The sequence below is a fragment of the Macrobrachium nipponense genome, chromosome 28 (genome assembly GCF_015104395.2).
Source record: "Macrobrachium nipponense isolate FS-2020 chromosome 28, ASM1510439v2, whole genome shotgun sequence".
NCBI lineage: Eukaryota > Metazoa > Arthropoda > Malacostraca > Decapoda > Palaemonidae > Macrobrachium > Macrobrachium nipponense.
Genome location: NC_087217.1, coordinates 58,168,799 through 58,187,663, shown reverse-complemented (window position 1 = coordinate 58,187,663; position 18,865 = coordinate 58,168,799). Strand labels below are relative to the sequence as shown.

General features: G+C 43.0%; 1 protein-coding gene across 8 annotated transcripts in view; it reads left to right on the top strand.

Annotated features, from left to right (window-relative positions):
• Positions 1 to 18,865, top strand: part of LOC135201768 (protein CLEC16A homolog) — a 208,954-nt gene that overhangs the window by 44,125 nt on the left and 145,964 nt on the right. For all 8 annotated transcript variants that reach the window (XM_064231008.1, XM_064231011.1, XM_064231009.1 and 5 more), the window contains exons 11-12: positions 17,227 to 17,349; positions 18,174 to 18,343. In XM_064231008.1, the coding sequence (XP_064087078.1) occupies positions 17,227 to 17,349; positions 18,174 to 18,343 (293 nt within the window). The remainder of the gene's footprint in view (positions 1 to 17,226; positions 17,350 to 18,173; positions 18,344 to 18,865) is intronic.

Below are 18,865 nucleotides of genomic sequence, written 5' to 3'. Positions count from 1 at the left end.
CGCTCATGTATACATCATTTATACATTATTAAGGAGGCTCATTCATCTTGCCAGAAGAGTGATTTGAGCCTCCTGCGAGTGAACGCTCATGAAGTTAGAGCTGTTTCAACCTCGCTAGCATTCCAAAAGAATTTGGTAATCAAGGACATTCTTGATTCCACTTTTGGAGGAGCACTCGGTATTCGTCTCCTCTCCTCATGGCGCTCCGTATACGTTATGTAACGTTCGCTTTACTTCGAAAAGCAGCTGATAAGTTTTTGACGGCCGGCAAGCTGCTTTGCACAGTCAACAATTATGTCTCTGGTCGGCATAAGAAGGGCAATTTAGACGTGAGGAAGCTTTTGGAGGTGCTCGACGTCCTATAAGTAGAGACATTCTCCAGGACGCTCGGCAAGCACCTTGCGGAAGACGAAAGCCATACGTCTCCCTTTAGTGTTCACACTCTTCAGGAGCAGCGTGCGGCTCTCCATGGAGACTCGCATGAGGACGTCCCTTAAAAATATTCAACGTCATACGCAAAACGCGGTTCGTCATAACATTGAGATGTTGGCAATGTCGCTCGCCAGGACGCCTCTTGGCGGGCCTTGCATGCATCAAGGCGCTCAACGAGTTCCTCTCTGAAACGTCGTTCAGAAGACTTGGTGTTCTCTGCTCAGACACGCTCGTAGCTAAGCAGGACGTTTTTTGAGGACGCTCAGCAGGACGCTTTCCAGGACGCTTTTGAGGACGCTCGGCAGGACGCTTTTGAGGACGCTCAGCAGGACGCTTTCCAGGACGCTTTTGAGGACGCTCAGCAGGACGCTTATGAGGACGCTTTTGTGGACATTCGCCAGGACGCTTCGGTGGAAGCTCGGCAGGACGCTTTGCGAGAGAAAAGACTTGTTGAAGGCGTCTTATTTGCTGTTGAGGACATTTCTTTACAGAAATTTTTAAAAAGGATTCGGAGTTAGCGGAGACATACCCGAATTTTTTCTTCGATCCCTCTTTCCTCTTCATCGATTTCTTTGAGAATCGGGAAGATTATATACTCGGATTCCTGGGTGACTTTCGGTCATGTTAAAGGGTTTTCCCCTATTAGCAAAGTGCTAATAGTTTTGTCAAGTCAGGACGTTTTCCCCATTGTCATTTAAGTGGGGGACCCCTCATAAATGGGGTAGTTCTCATTGACATAGATTTTAACGTTTTTATCGTTTAAGCGGATAAACTCATTAACAAATTTCGGAAGAGCTCTCATTCATTTTCAGAGGCTCATCCGGGGAGTAAGAAAAAGACTTGTAGACTAGATCCAGGAAGTCTTATGTCCAATATCATAAGAACATTGAACGGTCCTTTTCGATCCTCGTTCTCTTGATGATCTCTATTAGAATATTACTCCCTTTTCTTGGCAAAGAGTCTTGGCAAAGAGTCAAGGATTTTCTTTTCTAAAAAGTCTCATTCATTAGAACGTGGACAGTCGTTTTCTCTTTCTCTTCCTCGTCGAGGAAAGATGTAGTATAGAATTTGATGTTCAAATTACTACAATACTTATGTAGTTTATCTTTGCGTCATTTTGCTAACGCATGGGTCAAGTCATTTACCGCATATCGTATTTACCTCTGCGGATAGAAGCCGAAAGAACTGTTGTTCTAATGTATTTATTTGACACTCCCTTCAACCTTCCAAGAGTTTTCGTAGTAAGAACAACTCTTCAGGTATTGTTACGACAACACCAACTCAGCTTCTGTATTTAGCGAATTCTGTTTCGTTTAAATAGGCCTGCTTGAGAGTTTCCTTTTGCTCGATAATATCATACCTATTCCTTCGTAAAGGGAGTAGCTGGCAACTCAGGCAGTTAGTATTCTGTTCACCATTGAAGCTTTCCTTCGAGGAAGACTTCTCCTTCACTCTCTTTGATAGAGATCGAAGGTGGTCGATCTCCAATCCTTATTTTCATACAATCAACTTACCTGGCAGATATATACATAGCTAAGACTCCGTTCATCCTCCCCCGACAGAAATTCAAATTTCGCGCCAACTCGCTACAGGTAGGTCAGGTGATCTACCGCCTGCCTCCCTGGGCGGCAGGGACTAGGAACCATCCCCGTTTTCTATCATATTTTTCTCTGTCGCCGGTGGTATCAACATTGTTGTTATTACCTCCTGACTTAGATTCATTTTTCATCCTTTGATCATCGTTTTTCGGCTTTTTGGTGACGTATTTGGATCGTGTTTTGGCATTCGCTACAGTGGACTGTTTTTGGAATAACTCTTTTGGATTTTCTCAGTATGTCTGATTCTAATGTGAGTGTGAGAAATGTGTGTGAATGTAGGCTGCAGGGTGAGGATACCGAAAGCTTCGGTTGATCCTCACACTGTATGCCGTAATGTAGGGGTTTCAGTGTTCTGCTATAATACTGGTAAGGAATGCGAGCGATTGAATGCAGAAGAGTGGAAGACTTTGACTTCTTATTTGAAGAAGTTAGAGAGGGATAGAATTAGACGATTGAAAGGTGTGAGGTTCAAGGCCTATTGAGCCTTTCACTGATAATTCTAATCCTACTGATGTAGATTCTCCCTATGTATCTCATTCTCAGAGTGCTTTTTCGGATTCGGCATCGGAAAAATCGCCATTTCTGAAAGCTACAAATTAGAGAACTGAAGTCCAAGATGGCTGACTTCAAAGGTAAGGCTAGTGAAAGTGAGCATTACAGTGAAGTGAGTTCTCCCAGTGTTGTGGAGGGGGCGTTTGATCGTCCCTGCGACGCTCCCAGGCCTAGACCTCTTCCAAGCTCACAAGCCCAGAGGAGAAGGAAAGTCGAAAGCCTTAAGGAGGTTGAATCCCCACGGTCAGACGTCCCTTCAGCTAGCTCTGCTCATGGCAGGCGGCTCAAGGGCGCTATAGAAAAAGCGTCCTTCGCGAGTGTTTCTCGTCCTCTCCCTCACCTAAACGAGGGTGGAAGGAATCGAACTTGTCGAGACCGCTGAAGCGTCATATGAAAAGCCTGACATAGATTCTAGTCCAGAGCGTTTCTCAGATGACGCTCCGTCTTCTAGCAAAAAAGAAAGCGAAGGGGGCGTCAGCGTCACCTGAAGTGTCACGGGGGTTTTTTTTTTTTTTTTTTTTTGCGGAAGACCCTACCTTTCCTTCTTCTCCCCCGAGTGATGACGAAAGACGTCATGCACTGGACGTGGGAGAAGCGTCTAGAAAGATCATTATGGCAGTTCAAGAGCAACTGTCATCTCTATGAGAGTTTTTAGCGCCACGTCGGAAGGACGTGACGCTTCCAATTAAGAAGTCTCGTCCTCTCTCACCTGTTCAACGAGAAGCGTCATACAGACGGGAAACGGCTAAACGTCTTACAGAAGCGTCTAGTTCGAGAGCGAGAACAGGTGCTTACGAGAGTTTCGTAACGCCAGAGAGACGTAAGACGTCTTTTAGACGCGAAGCGTCATTGGAAACGGAGCATAGACATGACGCTCCGTCCAATATTATGACGCCAAGTAGGACGCCTTTGGAGAGCGGAGCGTCTTCCAAGCGCGAAGCGTCATCGAGACGTCAGCAAAAGAGTCATCCATGACGCTTGGCGAACGGGAAGCGTCATGTTAAGCGTGAAGCGTCTTCTAAAATTCTAGAGAAGCCGAAGCTTATGACGCCTTCCAAGACTATTAGAGCGGGAAAGAGGAAGGATTATCATTCCCTTAGCCCCTCTCCTATTAGGAGTTTGTCTCCTCACGAAGAAGAACGTTCGGAAAGGAGAGCGGAGACGCATGTAGATCCGGAGTTAGAGGAAAACTCGGATGACGAATATAGTGAAAGAGAAGGTCTGTCTAACTATAAGGTGTTGACTACCCTACTTCTTGAGGAGTACGGAGACGAGTTGACGCCTGCCGCTCCTCCTTCTCCGCGCTCGCTCTTTTCCAGTGATAAGACGAAGAAGCCTTCGTCTTTTCTCAAAATGAAACCCACCATATCGATGAAGAGAGCATTAAATTCCTTAGACTCATGGATGAAATCTAAGAAGACTTAGTGAGGACAGTCTTCTGCATGCCTCCAGCAAGATTAGCTGGGAAAAGAGGCATTTGGTATCAGACGGGAGAGAATATGGGTATTGCTCTCCCTTCTACAACCGAAACAGATTTTTCGACTTTGGTTGACGCTTCACGGCGTCAAAGTCTCAATTCTGCACGGATTACGTGGGGAATTTCGGAACTGGATCATCTCCTCAAGGGACTCTTTCGTGTATTGGAAGTTTTTAACTTCTTAGATTGGTCCCTTGGGGTGATGTCCAAGAAAGCCCATGATTCGGAAGGAATCGAACCTGAAGCCCTGTTATGCATATTGTCTTGTATTGACAAGGCGGTACAGGATGGATCTTTTGAAATCTCCTCTTTGTTTGGGGCAGGTCTTTTAAAGAAAAGGACTGTATATGGCGCCTTCTTAATAAAGGCAGTCTCACATGCTCAGAGAGCAGCACTTCTATAGCGCCTCTATCTGACTTTTGTTCCCTTCTCAGTTAGTAAAGGACATTGCACATTCTTTAACTGAGAAGGCAACTCAGGATCTGCTGACGCAGTCAGCAAGAAAGAAGAAACCTGTTGCTGCATCGGACAAGAAAGGACCCAGTACTACGGTGCAGCCCTTTCGAGGTGGTCCGACCTCCAGACCTTCCACAAGGAGGAAGGCTCCAGAGAAGAGAGGTAGATCTGCTTTTCGTCCCTTTAAGAAGGGAAAATGAAGATTCTCTCCTCCAAGCACCAGTAGGTGCCAGGCTCCTGGGATTTGTGGAAGCCTGGACACTGATAAATGCAGACGCGTCATCTTTGGCGATCTTAGGAGGGGATATCGTATCCCTTTCCTGAACACTCCTCCCCTAACGTCAATACCAGGGAACTATCAGCCAAATACAAGGATCCTGTGCTGAGGGATACTCTTCGATCGATGGTGGAACAAATGTGGGACAAGAGAGCGATAGAATTGGTACGGGATCAACACTCCCCGGGGTTTTACAATCGCCTTTTTCTGGTGGCGAAAGCCTCGGGAGGCTGGAGACCAGTACTGGACGTCAGCTCTCTGAACAAATTTGTTCAGAAGGAGAAGTTCTCCATGGAGACTTCTGCTTCAGTCATGGCGTCATTACGACAGGGAGATTGGATGGTGTCTTTAGATCTCCAGGACGCCTACTTTCACGTCCCGATCCACCCTTCATCGAAGAAGTACCTCCGTTTCATGACGGGGGGAACTATCTTTCAGTTCAGAGCCTTGTGTTTCGGCCTGTCCACAGCTCCTCAGGTCTTCACAAGCCTGATGAAGAATGTGGCGAGGTTTCTTCACCTCAAAGGAGTGAATGTCTCTATGTATCTGGACGACTGGCTCATCAGGGCCAGATCGGAGAGACAGTGCTTGGAGGACCTAATGTTAACTCTAGATTTAATCAAAGCGTTGGGATTGCTTGTGAACCTCGAGAGTCTCAGCTGACCCCCAGACAAGACCTAGTCTATCTGGGGATTCAGATGGATTCTCGGGGTTTTCGAGTTTTTTTCCTTCGCAAGAGAGAATCGCAAAAGGTTTGCGGATAGTCTCTCTCTTCTTAGAGAAGCAACAAACGTCGGCGAGGGAATGGTTGAGCCTTCTGGGGACGCTTTCCTCGCTAGAACAATTCTTCCCTCTAGGAAGACTTCATATACGTCCGCTTCAATTCTTCCTCAAGAGGTCTTGGAGCTGGAAACCGGACAACTGTCGGACGTTTTTCCCATTCCAGTGGAGATAAAGTCACACCTACAGTGGTGGTTGCTCCCTCTGGAAGAGAACAAAGGGATCTCTCTAAGAACACAGAACCCAGACCTAGTGTTGTTCTCCGACGCGTCGGAGAGAGGTTGGGGAGCGACATTAGGCTCAGAGGAAGTGTCAGGCACCTGGGAACCAGCACAGGTGTCTTGGCACATAAACTGCAAAGAGCTCTTCGCCGTACATCTGGCCTTGAAGAGCCGAGAACCTCTGGTGTCAAACAAGGTAGTGCAAGTAAATGTGGACAACACCACCGCACTTGCCTACATTCGGAAACAGGGAGGGACGCACCTCCTCGTTCCTTTACGAGCTCACGAGAGACCTATTACTTTGGACGTCTCACAGGAACATCTCCCTGCTGACAAGGTTCGTACAGGGAGTAAGGAATGTGAGGGCGGACAGGCTCAGCAGGAGGAACCAGGTCCTTCATACAGAATGGACACTACACGAGGAAGTGTGTCTCGATCTCTGGTCTCTGTGGGGAACTCCTCATGTGGATCTCTTCGCAACATTCATTTCAAAAAGGCTCCCAGTTGTTTGCTCGGTCGTGGAAGATCCAAGAGCTCTTATGGTAGACGCCTTCCCTGCTAAATTGGTCTCGAGTAGACGTATATGCTTTTCCCCCATTCAAAATCCTGGTAGTTAGTAATGAGAAAGTTTGTGGCGTCAAAAGAGACGAGGATGACGTTAATAGCCCCCTTTTGGCCGGCCCAGGAATGGTTCACGGAGGTGGTAGAGTGGATCGTAGATTTTCCAAGATCCCTACCAAGAAGGATGGATCTTCTCAGACAACCACACTTCAAGAGGTACCACCAAAACCTCCCCGCTCTCGCTCTGACTGCCTTTCGACTATCGAAAGACTTGTCAGAGCGAGAGGCTTTTCTCGCGAAGTGGCAAGCGCGATCGCGAGAGCACGCAGAACCTCCACTACGAAAGTATACCAATCAAAGTGGGAGGTATTTAGAAGGTGGTGTAGATCCAAGAAGTTGTCCTCCTCCACTACCTCTATAGCGGAAATTGCTGATTTCCTGCTATTCCTGAGAGAAAAATCTCATCTAGCCGTATCCACAATAAAGGGATACAGAAGTTATGCTCTCGGCTGTAATTCAGGAACAGAGGTTTTAGATCTGGGCAGATAATAAAGATCTCCACGATCTCATAAGGTCTTTTGAGACTTCAAAGTCTAAGGAACCAGTAACCTCCGAACTGGAACCTAGACGTAGTTCTAAAGATATCTGTCATCGGAAAGATTCGAACCTCCTCATCGGGCATCGTTTTAGAGACATTACCCGAAAAATGCCTATTCCTATTATCTTTAGCTACGGCAAAGAGAATTAGTGAATTGCATGCTCTGCAGGATAAAGTAGGATTCAAGGGAGACTCAGAGATTTGCTCGTTTAAGACCCTGTTTTTAGCGAAAAACGAGAATCCTACGAATCCCTGGCCTAAGTCATTCGAAGTCAAAGGCATGTCGAGTCTCGTAGGCAGAGAAGCAGAGAGGTCTCTATGCCCTGTTAGAGCTCTGAAGTTCTACCTTCAGAGAAGCATCAAATGTGGAGGCTTCTAGACAAGGTCTTTGGTGCGCGGTAAAAGACCCCACAAGACTGATGTCCAAGAATGCGCTGGCATTCTTTGTAAGAAGCGTCATTACAGAGCTCATAAGGCCTGTCCTGACGAACAGTTACAACTGTTGAGAGTAAAAGCTCATGAAGTGAGAGCTATAGCGACGTCTCTCTCGTTTCATAAGAATATGTCGCTTAAAAACATCATAGATACGACATTTTGGAGATGCAACTCAGTATTTGCATCTCATTACTTGAAAGACGTGCGTGTGACATATGAGAAGTGTTTTTCTCTAGGTCCTTTCGTATCGGCGGATACGATTCTGGGTACGGGAGCCGACACCAATCCTTCAAATGTATATACTTTTCTCTTTTGGATATGGTCGAGTCTCTTCGAACAATGGAGGACTTAGGCTAGCACGGGCGGCCGTCTATGTTGTTCAGTAAGAGAATTCTTGTCATATCCAATTAGTTGAGTATAATTTTTTTGAAAATTATGTATGTGTGCGTAGTGGTTTTGAGTTACGGTTGTTGTGACGAGTTCGGGGATAACTCTTAACAATCTTTAGTTCTAACATATGGTTAGGATCAGGTGGTCGGGATTGGTTGTGTGCTCCTTCATAAGGTGTATTGTCATATAAGTGGATCAGCACCCATTGACAAAGTCCTTTTAGGCTCTGCCGAGTAAGCGGGTAAGACCCATCGGCAGACCCACAAGAACTCTTGGCCATAGATCATATATCTCGCTAAAGTTTCTTGAGTGATGCAGAACTACTGGGCAAACACCCACGAAGTCTACCACCTATCAGGTAGGAACCAAGGTTTTATTTATACCTACAACATATGTTGTTTACCTGTCTATTCCATATAGAAGCTGTCTCTTACCCTCCACCGAAGGTGCCAATCAGCTATGTATATATCTGACAGTAAGTTGATTGTATGAAAATGATATTGTTATGTTTACAATAAAGTTTCATACATACTTACCTGGCAGATATATACAATTAAAGGCCCACCCAGCCTCCCCGCAGGAGACAGGTGGAAGAAGAGAAAATATGATAGAAAACGGGGATGGTTCCTAGTCCTGCCGCCCAGGGCAGGCGGTAGAATCACCTGACCTACCTGTAGCGAGTGGCGCGAAATTTGAATTTCTGTCGGGGACGACGGAGTCTTAGCTATGTATATATCTGCCAGGTAAGTATGTATGAAACTTTATTGTAACATAACAATATCATTTTGTTTTCTTGAAGGAAAGAATTTAGGATGGAGATCGTTGTTCAGAATCCTACAAATATACTACGTATATTAACCTCGCGACTGATTCTACTAAACAGTTGAATTGTCCGAGGGGTAGGCGCATATCCTAGTTTTTCTACGGATTGCGACTTAGACGAGAAGTATTCTAATTGAACTGCAACTCGGGGTTGCCTGCAACCTCCCCCAGGAGTTTGTTTCAATTTTATATACTTATGGTTTTGTCACGACAACACCATTTCAACTTTTTATATTTACCGAAATTCGTTTCGCCTAAATATAATTGCTCGAGCATATCTTTTATGCTCGGTGGTTCTAGCCGAACGCATTCCTTTGTGGAATATGGATTACCTGGCAACTCAGGATGACGAGTCAGCGGGAGCTCAGGCTCTGCTACTGCGTATTGAACTGCCTGTGCCTGATAGCAGCTCAGTATCAGCTGGGCCTCCGAGATGCACGGTTGTTTATGTCTCTCTCTCTCCCCTGCTTTGATTGACTACCGAACCGTATCTCTGCCCAACAATCTTGGACTTAGGTCTCTGATTAAAGGGGATTCTCGCAATTATGAAGGACCATCTACTGCTGTGACGATAGATTCCATCGCCTTCGATATTGCGAGAATTTTCAACAGAGATATCTCTTAGACTTATTCATTTTACTGTTTACCGCACGGTAACAGAAGTCTGTACAAGTCTCCCGCTGCATCGCACTGCGATAATGCGAATGATTTTGCAGACATCTGAGTTTGTCTTTAAAATATCTCATATTCGTAGGTGTACAATTGTTCATTGTTCATCCCGAATTAACAGATATTTCCATAAAGACATCCGCCTACTCTCCGACCTGACAGCCTACTTCCAATTCAGCCCATGAGAAGCAGTTCTTCAGGCGGCTTTCCCCTGTGTTTTCATTACTGAAGAACGCCCCGCTTTCATTGCAACTACGACTTCTCACCGGACAGCAATGAAATAGCGGTTAGCGTTTTCAGTCCTTATGGTTCTATCTTTCCGTCTGAAGTATGAGATAAGCTAGAAGTCCTAACTATATTGTAGAATATGCAAATATGTTGTTGACGGCCTCTAGGCTCAGAGATTCGGTTCTGTCAAACAACAAAGCTTCACGATCTTTGAGGTCTGTGGAGATCTTGAAATTCTCTGGATCAAAGGTTCCGGCATGGAACTTAGACGTAGTCTGAGTTTCTGATGCCAAAAGCATTTCGAACCTATCCTTTCTGCGAACTTAATACACGTGACCAGAAAGGCTAATATTCTAACCGCTCTAGCCACGGCAAAGAGGGTTAGTGAGGTTTTAGCCATCATCAGAGGTTTTGGCTTTAAAGGACATAATGCGGTCTGTCCTCTAAGCCTTCCGTTCTTGATAAGAAACGAAAACCTGTCTAACCCTTGACCCGAAGGCTTGGAGACCAAGGGTATGGCACAAATTATTGGGCAAGGGCATTAGAGTCCTGTGCCCTGTAGGGTCTCTCAAGTTTTATCTTGATAAAACTATAGAAAGTCAAGGTCAACTGGACAATCTGCGTGCTCCGTAAAAAGACCAGACTGGCTCATGTCCAAGAACACCCTGGCATTATAGCCAAGGAGTTCTTTTAAGAGGTCTCATTCATTATGTTGGCATAAAGATTTGAGATTTTTTCTTAATATGAATGCTCAATAGGTGAGGGCGCGGCCTCGGAAGCATTTCAACAGAACATGACACTCAGTAACATCCTGAGTGCCACGCTTTAGCGAAGCAACTCTGTGTTCGCTTCACACTCCCGACAATCTGCGGTGTTCCGTAAAAGACCAGACTGGTTCATGTCCAAGAACACCCTGGCATTATAGCCAAGGAGTTCTTTTAAGAGGTCTCATTCATTATGTTTGCATAAAGATTTTGAGATTTTTTTCTTAATATGAATGCTCAAGAGGTGAGGGCGCGGCCTCGGAAGCATTTCAACAGAGCATGACACTCAGTAACATCCTGAGTGCCACGCTTTAGCGAAGCAACTCTGTGTTCGCTTCACACTCCCGACGGGATGTGAAGACGACATTTTGAGATCTGTAAGTCGCTAGGACCATACATTTCCGTAGATATATTATGGGGGCAGGAAGCAACACGAATCCTATCCTATAGAAAAGGGATAGGTGTGCTTTTAACTTTGAAGGGTTGGTCGCTTGAGGCGCGTTCCTTTTCTTTAGCCTAGAAGTTATGGAACTAACTTTGATAGGTTAGGTCAGGTGGTGGTTTTAGCTTCGGTGCCCTCAGAAGTATGGTCATATGGTCTAGTCACATTGTGGTCACGCCCCCGTTGACAGATCATCTAGAGCGCACCAGCATTACAGGTCTCTACCTCGCTGGCAACTCTAGTAACGCAGAAGCAGACTTTGGTGACAGTAATCACGAAGTCGGCTATGCTAACAGGTGAGGAACCAAGATGTATATCATCTACTTAATTTAGTTTCCCAAAAAATCCTATTCTGTCTCTTCCCACCATCCGAAGGTGGGATTCAGCTATATATATATCTGTCAGGTAAGTTTCATGAACAAAATGTTATTGTTATAATACAATTAAGTTTGTTCATACTTACCTGGCAGATATATATATAGCTGTATTTTCTGAAGTCCGACAGAATTTAAAAATTCGCGGCACACGCAGTGGGCGGCCAGGTGGTAGTACCCATTCCCGCCGTGGGAGGCGGATATCAGGAACTATTCCCATTTTCTATTCATATTTTATCAGTGCCACTGTCTCCTGAGGGGAGGTGGGTGGGCACTTTAATTATATATATCTGCCAGGTAAGTATGAACAAACTTAATTGTATTATAACAATAACATATTTTATAAGTTAAACACGGCATTGTCATTAAACATGTTGGAGACACACATTACAACTTCTTTGTTGGGGATAATAATTTTCCACAAAATTTTTTACATCATTCCACTTTGCAAACGTCCTTAATCCCTGAAGTAGGTGATCTATGTATGCCCATTTGCTTTCTGAATTTTTTAAGTCAGCCTCTGCTGGCCTTAAATTAACTAACAGCAGCACTTGTAGGCATTTTCTCACTGAGAGCATCTTGCAACTTCCTCCAGCACTGTGCTGTGAGTTCTTTCTTAAATTCTATAGTGTTTCTCATCTTTTTCACAGAAGGGCTAGTAGTATAACTCTCTTTGGCCCCATGATGGCTCATTTAGCAGTTGCACTCAAATAAAAAAAACACAAAGTACAAAAACAACAAACTAAAAAGTAGAATGGGTCATGAAAGAAGATGGAATGCTTGGTTTGGGCTCTCGATATGGGGCCCAGTCATGCACTGGGCCCTGGATGGAGCGTCTCCGAGTGTACAAAACCTGAGGAAACGTATGATAACCGAGACGAAATTTTGTAGAAAAAAGTTTACAAAAACAGAAACCTACGAAAAGAGAGATGCATGAAAACCAAGGTTTGACTGTACTTATGTATATGTGTGTCACTAATTTTTTAACAATATTTTACAGTTTGAGTTATTTCCAGGTTCTAGTTTTTTCTGGAGCCTTTCTATTAGGGGATTACTGAGGCAAAAAAAAATCCTATTTTCTCTGGAGCACTGTTTTTATGTTTCTGTCCTGAGGTTAGCTTATTTTGGATTGTAACTGAAGCTTTTTTGGCAGACTGTGGTTTTTGCCAGATGGCACTCTTGTTTATATTTATAAATGTAACATTTAGAGACATTAATTAGTTCAGTAAATACTACTGCAACTTGAGTATTTGGTGATATGAGTAGATAAAACAAAGGAAATGATATCAAGGTTCTTTGCAAGGTACAAGAAATTTGACAATATGTTCTGTATGTAGCTTAAGAAATATCACATGAACAGTGCTGTCAGGTTTTGCTTATTCATTGAAGTAATAGACTTACCTGTACTTGTGCTAGTAGAAATCTGATGCATTACTACACAGCCATTTACATTTTAATCATTGGTTATAACATTGGTTTGCATTTTTTAGATGACTGAAGTTCTTTGTTTTAACTAAATTGATAGTACATTAAAATCAGTTTATTGAATTACGAGTCAGATTTTCCATTGTGCTAATATAAATTTGTTCATATATGAAACAAACCTTTGGTCTTAAACATTAGGATAATACTAGCGCCAAGCTGGAAAACGGTAGAGTTAAAATTAAACTTGTGAGATCCAGGGACTATTGGCATCTATACCAGGTCACTGGGCATGTATTACCCAGAATGCTCTTGGTGTCCTGTGACCCGCCAGTTACTTTTCTACCGCCTTTAAGCTAGGACGTGTTTTCTTTCTATCTGTTTTAAAGCCGGTTTTAGTTTGCCCGATTTTATTCATTTCACTTTTATTTTTATTTTTTATTTTTCTTCCTCTGGGTCTCAAGTTTTTACAAAAGTGTTCACTCTCGTGTCGACATGGGCGCATGCTCAGGGGATCAGGCTAATAAGATATCTAGATGATTGGCTGGTGATAGCAAAGTCCAGAGAGAAATTACTTCGGGACAGGGTGACCCTTCTGCAGTTTTGTCACAGCTTAGGCATTGTGATAAATCACAAGTCGCAGTTGGATCCAAGTCAACGGCTGGTGTATCTGGGTATGGTTATAGACATAATAAAAGCTAAAGTATTCCCGGCAGACCAGAGGGTAGAGAAATGCAAACAAGTGGTGAATGCCTTTCTGGAAAAACAAACACAGCCAGGAAGACAGTGGCAGGTAGTACTGGGAATTCTAACTTCCTTGGAGAAGCTAGTACCACAAGGGAGGCTACACCTTCGATCTCTACAATGGAGGATGAAGGAGTTTTGGTCACCAATAGTAGATCACCTGTACGAGCAAATTCCCTTGTCGGCAGAAGTGAGGAAAGACTTGCTGTGGTGGGTGCAGGACAACAATCTGACAATAGGTGTTCCCCTTCAGCAACCCTCCCCGGATCTCTTGCTGTTCTCAGATGCATCACTCGAAGGTTGGGGAGCACATATGGAGGAGCTGATGGTTTGAGCAAAATGGAGGGGCGAGGACAGAGAACTCCATATAAACGTGTTGGAGTTAAAAGCAGCATTTCTAGCACTTCAGGAATTCAGGGAGCGGGTGAAGGGGCAATCAGTGGTATTGATGTCAGACAACACCACAGTAGTAGCTTACATAAAAAAGCAAGGAGGCCTAGTTTCTCGGCAGTTACATGTGATGACAGTTCAACTTCATCAGTGGGCTGTAGAGAACTTAGTAGACATCAGGGCCAGATATATTCCAGGAGAAAGAAACTTAGTGGCCGACAAGTTAAGCCGGAGGGATCAGATCCTGGGAACGGAGTGGTCCTTGCACCAACAGCTAGTGGACAGGATGCTCATGTTGTGGGAAAGGCTGATCATAGACCTATTCGCAACCAGGTATAACAAAAAGTTTTAGGTGTATTGTTCGGTAGTCCCAGACGTAGAGGCAGCAGCAGAAGATGTGCTACAACACCCATGGGACAATCTGGACGTTTACGCATTTCCTCCATTTTGTCTAATCCGTCAGGTTCTGAACAAGGTAATGCGGACTCAGAACCTCAAAATGACTGGTGGTTCCTTTATGGCCGAAGGCAGAATGGTTTCCGGACCTGTTGGAACTCCTAGTAGACGTGCCGAGAGAGTTACCTCCATGGAACAACCTACTATATCAGCCGCACGTGGAGAGGTACCACCAGTCGGTGAAGTCCCTATCACTTCATGGATGGAGACTGTCAAGTATCTCCTGTGAGCGAGAGGGTTTACTCAAAAAGCAGCAATGCAGATGGCAGGAAATAGTATATTAGAAAGTCATCTGCATCGGTATACCAAGGAAAATGGTCAGCAGACTGTGATTGGTGTCGTAGAGGGAACTTGTCTCCACTCGGAACCACTATTCAGCAGTTAGCAGACTTTCTGATATATCTCAGGACAGAAAGGCATATGTCTGTATCTGTTGTGAAGGGGTACAGGGCTGCTCTAGCCTCAGTCTTACGCATGGAAGGTGTGGACATTTCGTCTTCATGGGAGATGACTATGTTGATGAAAAGTTTTGAGCAGTCCTTTTTGCCAAAGGAACTAAAAGCCCCAGATTGGGATTTGACCATGGTACTGAGTAGTCTTACAAAACCCCCCTACGAACCACTAAGGCAGTCCACAGATAGGAGCCTGACCCTGAAGACAGTCTTCTTATTGGCCCTAGCCTCAACCAAAAGGGTGGGGGAACTACACGGCCTGTCATATATCGTAAAGGATTTGAGAGGTATTCGAGTTTGTTCCAGAATTCGTAGCCAAAACTCAAAACCCATCAATAGCGGACGGCAGATTCGACTCCTTTTCCATACCTTCTCTGGCAGAATTCATAGACAATGACAAAGACGAGATGTTTCTGTGTCCCATCAGGGTAATAAGAGAGTACTTAACAAGGACAAGGCACCTCAGGCCGGGGTGCCGGAGGCTGTTCGTAAGTACAGGACAGAACAAAAAGGAAGTGTCCAGAAATACAATATCGTTTTGGCTAAAAGAAACGATCAGGAATGCCTACATGATAGAAGACAGGGGGTCAAATAGCCAGGAGAGGGCTAGAGCTCATGACATCAGGGGCTTGAGCACTTCTTTGGCATTCAAGAAGAATATGTCTGTGGAGAGAATTCTGAAAGCTGGTATTTGGAAATGCCAAACAACTTTCACTTCCTTTTATTTAAGAGATGTTGCCCATAGATCCTTGGACAGTTTTTTTGGGGTCCAGTGGTGGCGGCCCAACAAGTGGTAAAGCTCATCCGGTACCCCTGGCGGGTCTGTTTGTGTCTAGTCTAAGATGAAGGTATGAAAGTAGAATGAATGGGATGACTGGTCTTTCTTCTTTACTACTTTCTTTCTACTCCTTTACCTACAGGCAGTATGAAGGAGAGTACCATCATAAGCTGGAACGGACTAGATGCAAGTGAGGTGGTCAGCCATACTGTAAAGATAATCTAGAGTATAGTATACTTTTCAGTAGCAACACACTCTTCTCGGTAATAGGGAAGAGAGGGGTGATAATAGATCCAGATACAAAGGACAAGAGTGGTTTAGGAGCATGGAGTGTTCTTCATCTTCCAGAGTGTAATAAACCATGGCATGATACGAGCACCCAGTGAGGGAAACCAATAGATTCTCTTATATCTTTGGTTCAAGGGTTAATAGTCCATTCCCTTGGAATACTCCTAATATTTGGAAATGGATAGAGGTGGCAAACACCCAGTCAGTTATAGAGACTTACCTCCCACCGGTAAGTAAGTCTATCCTAATGTTAAGACTGAAGGTTTGTTTCGTATATGAACAAATGACAAATTTGTAACTAATTTGTATTTTTCATAACTAACAAACCTGAGGTCTTAACAGTTAAAGGCCCACCTCGAACCACCCCTCTAGCAGTCTAAACTGGGTTGGTAGTGTAACTGGCGGGTCATGGGACGCCAAGGGCATTCTGGGTAATGCATGCCTCGCGACCTGTTATAGATGCCAATATTCCCTGGATCTCACACGTTTAATTTTAATTCTACCAGTTTCCAGCTTGGCGCTAGTATTATCCTAATGTTAAGACCTCAGGTTTGTTAGTTATGAAAAATACAAATTTGTCATTTTTTTTCCCAATTTATTGTATGTTCCATGAAAATACTGGAACCTCACTCGGTAAATTATCTTTATATTAGCAGTAGGTCTAATGGTCGAATTGATCCCTAAAAGAGAAATATGGGGAAGTGGTGGTCTTAAAGTGGTTTCACTATGGGCAGAAGGGGTGAACTCTCATCTTAAGCCTTAAAGAATATAGCCAAAATACTATTGAGAAGAGTGACCAAAAGTACTTTAGGGCTGAGAGGAAGACTAAGTAATTGTTGAAAATACAGGAAGAGGAACTACAAAATGATTCAGTCTAGTTAAGAGAATAACATTCCAAACATGTATGAAGTAAACCAGTGTGAAGCTTTAGTTAAGTTGATAAGAGAATTTGTGTTTTTTTTTTATTAATTATATAGACGACCAAAAATATTTTTAAAGTTTTTAAGTATAATGTAATACATTTAATACTTCTACATAAGCAACGTCAAGGTGAAAGTGAGATTGAATTAATGTCAACTGGTGGCTCTGAAACAAAGTAGAAGAATCAACAAAACATTGTACTTGAGTTATTGAAGGGATAGTAATTTTTAATATTTGCCCATCGGCAGTCTTCAGTCATCCATTGCTTATACCATATGCCCTTACAACAATGAGTTTGTTTTTTGTGACTGTCAAAGCTGTACATTAATTTTTCTGTTATTTATTGCTACTTGACAGTTTCTTTCCAAACTAAAATGTAATATATTGTTTTATTGTCAGTACAGTAGGTTTACACATCTGTATGTTGGTTAGGCTTGTGCTGCAGCTAAAATGTTTGGCATAAAATTCAGTGCATGATGATTCTACTCTTGTAGCTTGTGAACCATATTTTAATTGCAGAGTCTGATTACTGGTATTGCAGGTGCAAAGTTTGTAAATTATTCTATGCATGGTGTAGACTTGTGGATTCGGTGTCCAAAAGATCACAAGAAACACTAGCACTTAACTGACAGTTGTTTGTTTTCATATTGAAAGTTGCTTGTATATATAGTTGACAATAAGTATGATCTGCTCTTGCAGGTGTTAATCAAGAATTGTTAGAACTAACAGAAGTAGAGAGAGAAACAGCAGATGCATCATTAAGCTACAATGCCCATGTGGTTGACAAGATGTTGGAGATCATTACATTGAGCTGCCAGTACAGTAAGTACTATTTCTATCAGTGTCTGTGTGGATGTTCTAAGGGGTTAGACAATCAAGCCACTGTTGTTTTCAAATCCATATTTAAAATTAAAGGGAGATTTGCAGTCACCTTTTGCTCTGCTTTAGGAGTGTGCCATTTCTTTTATATCTCCCCTATGGTTTTTTCAAAAAAAAAAAAAAAAAAAAAATTGCAAGATGGCCAAGTTGGAATGAAATGAATGGTCTTGTTGTAATTTTGCAGGTACTGTATTGTAATAAGAACTTGCTTGAATTGGAAATTTCAACATAAGAATATCAAAGGTGTCAGCTCTTCATAGAGTTTACATACAAGAAATACAGGGAATGTTGGTCTTGAAATGTGGCAAATCATTCCAAGTTATTCTCAGATCACTGTGAATGGATATTCTATTTTCTTTTATTCCCTTTCATGTAGAACATTTGGTATGATTGCTGTAGGTTAATATTTTCTTGAGTGGAGTTAATTTGCTTTTGTGCTTGTGTGAGTTCCAAGTTATCTTTTAATGATTTTGAAATGAAGCCACTATGTTTTAAGAACTTATTTGAGGTATGTAACAGTTATTGCTCAAGTTTCCATGTTTTTTGTTAGACTTGAGCAGAATTCCTACAGCCAGAAAATCTGTTTCTAGTAGAATGCAGACAAATTTTACATTTGTGTCATATCTTGATTGTGTAGGTGTTCAAAATTATTTGGTGGTGACATAACAGGCTTCTGGAATATATCACAAGCTTTTTACAGTCAGCTTTATGTTTTAAGGAATCTGTAAATTCATTGTGAATAATTAACTGCTTGTATTACATTTCAGATTCTCGTGTAAGGGTTGCCACTCTTGAGTTAGCTTTGCTTGTCTTAAAACAATTAATTGGTGTTGGCTCTAGTGGACGTAGAAAACCTGCCTGTCTGCCTGACCATCACATTGCATCGTTAGAGGGTGCTCGTGAAGAGGCAACGCTAATGCTTAGAAATTTTTATAAGGTAAGCTTTAATTACATATTTTACTGTAACATCATTATTAATCATGATGGTTTTGAGTAATTATAGGTTATGTTCCTCAGATATAGAATGTTAGGTGATCAGTTAGAAGAAGGCCCAATTTTAACATGGGTTAGCTGACCAACCCAGTGCTGCCCGGGAAAGCTTTGAATGACTGTTGCTTCAATTACTTTGCCCTCAGACCCATTTCAGGAAAGCCCTTCCCATCCCCATCCCCCTTTGGTGCCTTTTGGTGTTAGTGATGTTTTACGACCCACAGTATTCTTTTCTAAATAGTAAGTCATATGTATACCAAGTTTGGGTGAAATTGCTCAGTGCTCTCCAGAGTTATGCTGGAACACGTATGCGCACACGCAAGCACACATCCATTTTTATACGTATAGATTACTCATAAATGAGCTCCTTATGAACTAAAAAGATCTCTTTTGAAATTGATTTAATTTCAAATGAAAGTTATATATAAAAAACTAGGTACAATAAAGGGATTTTGACGTAAGGAAAAAT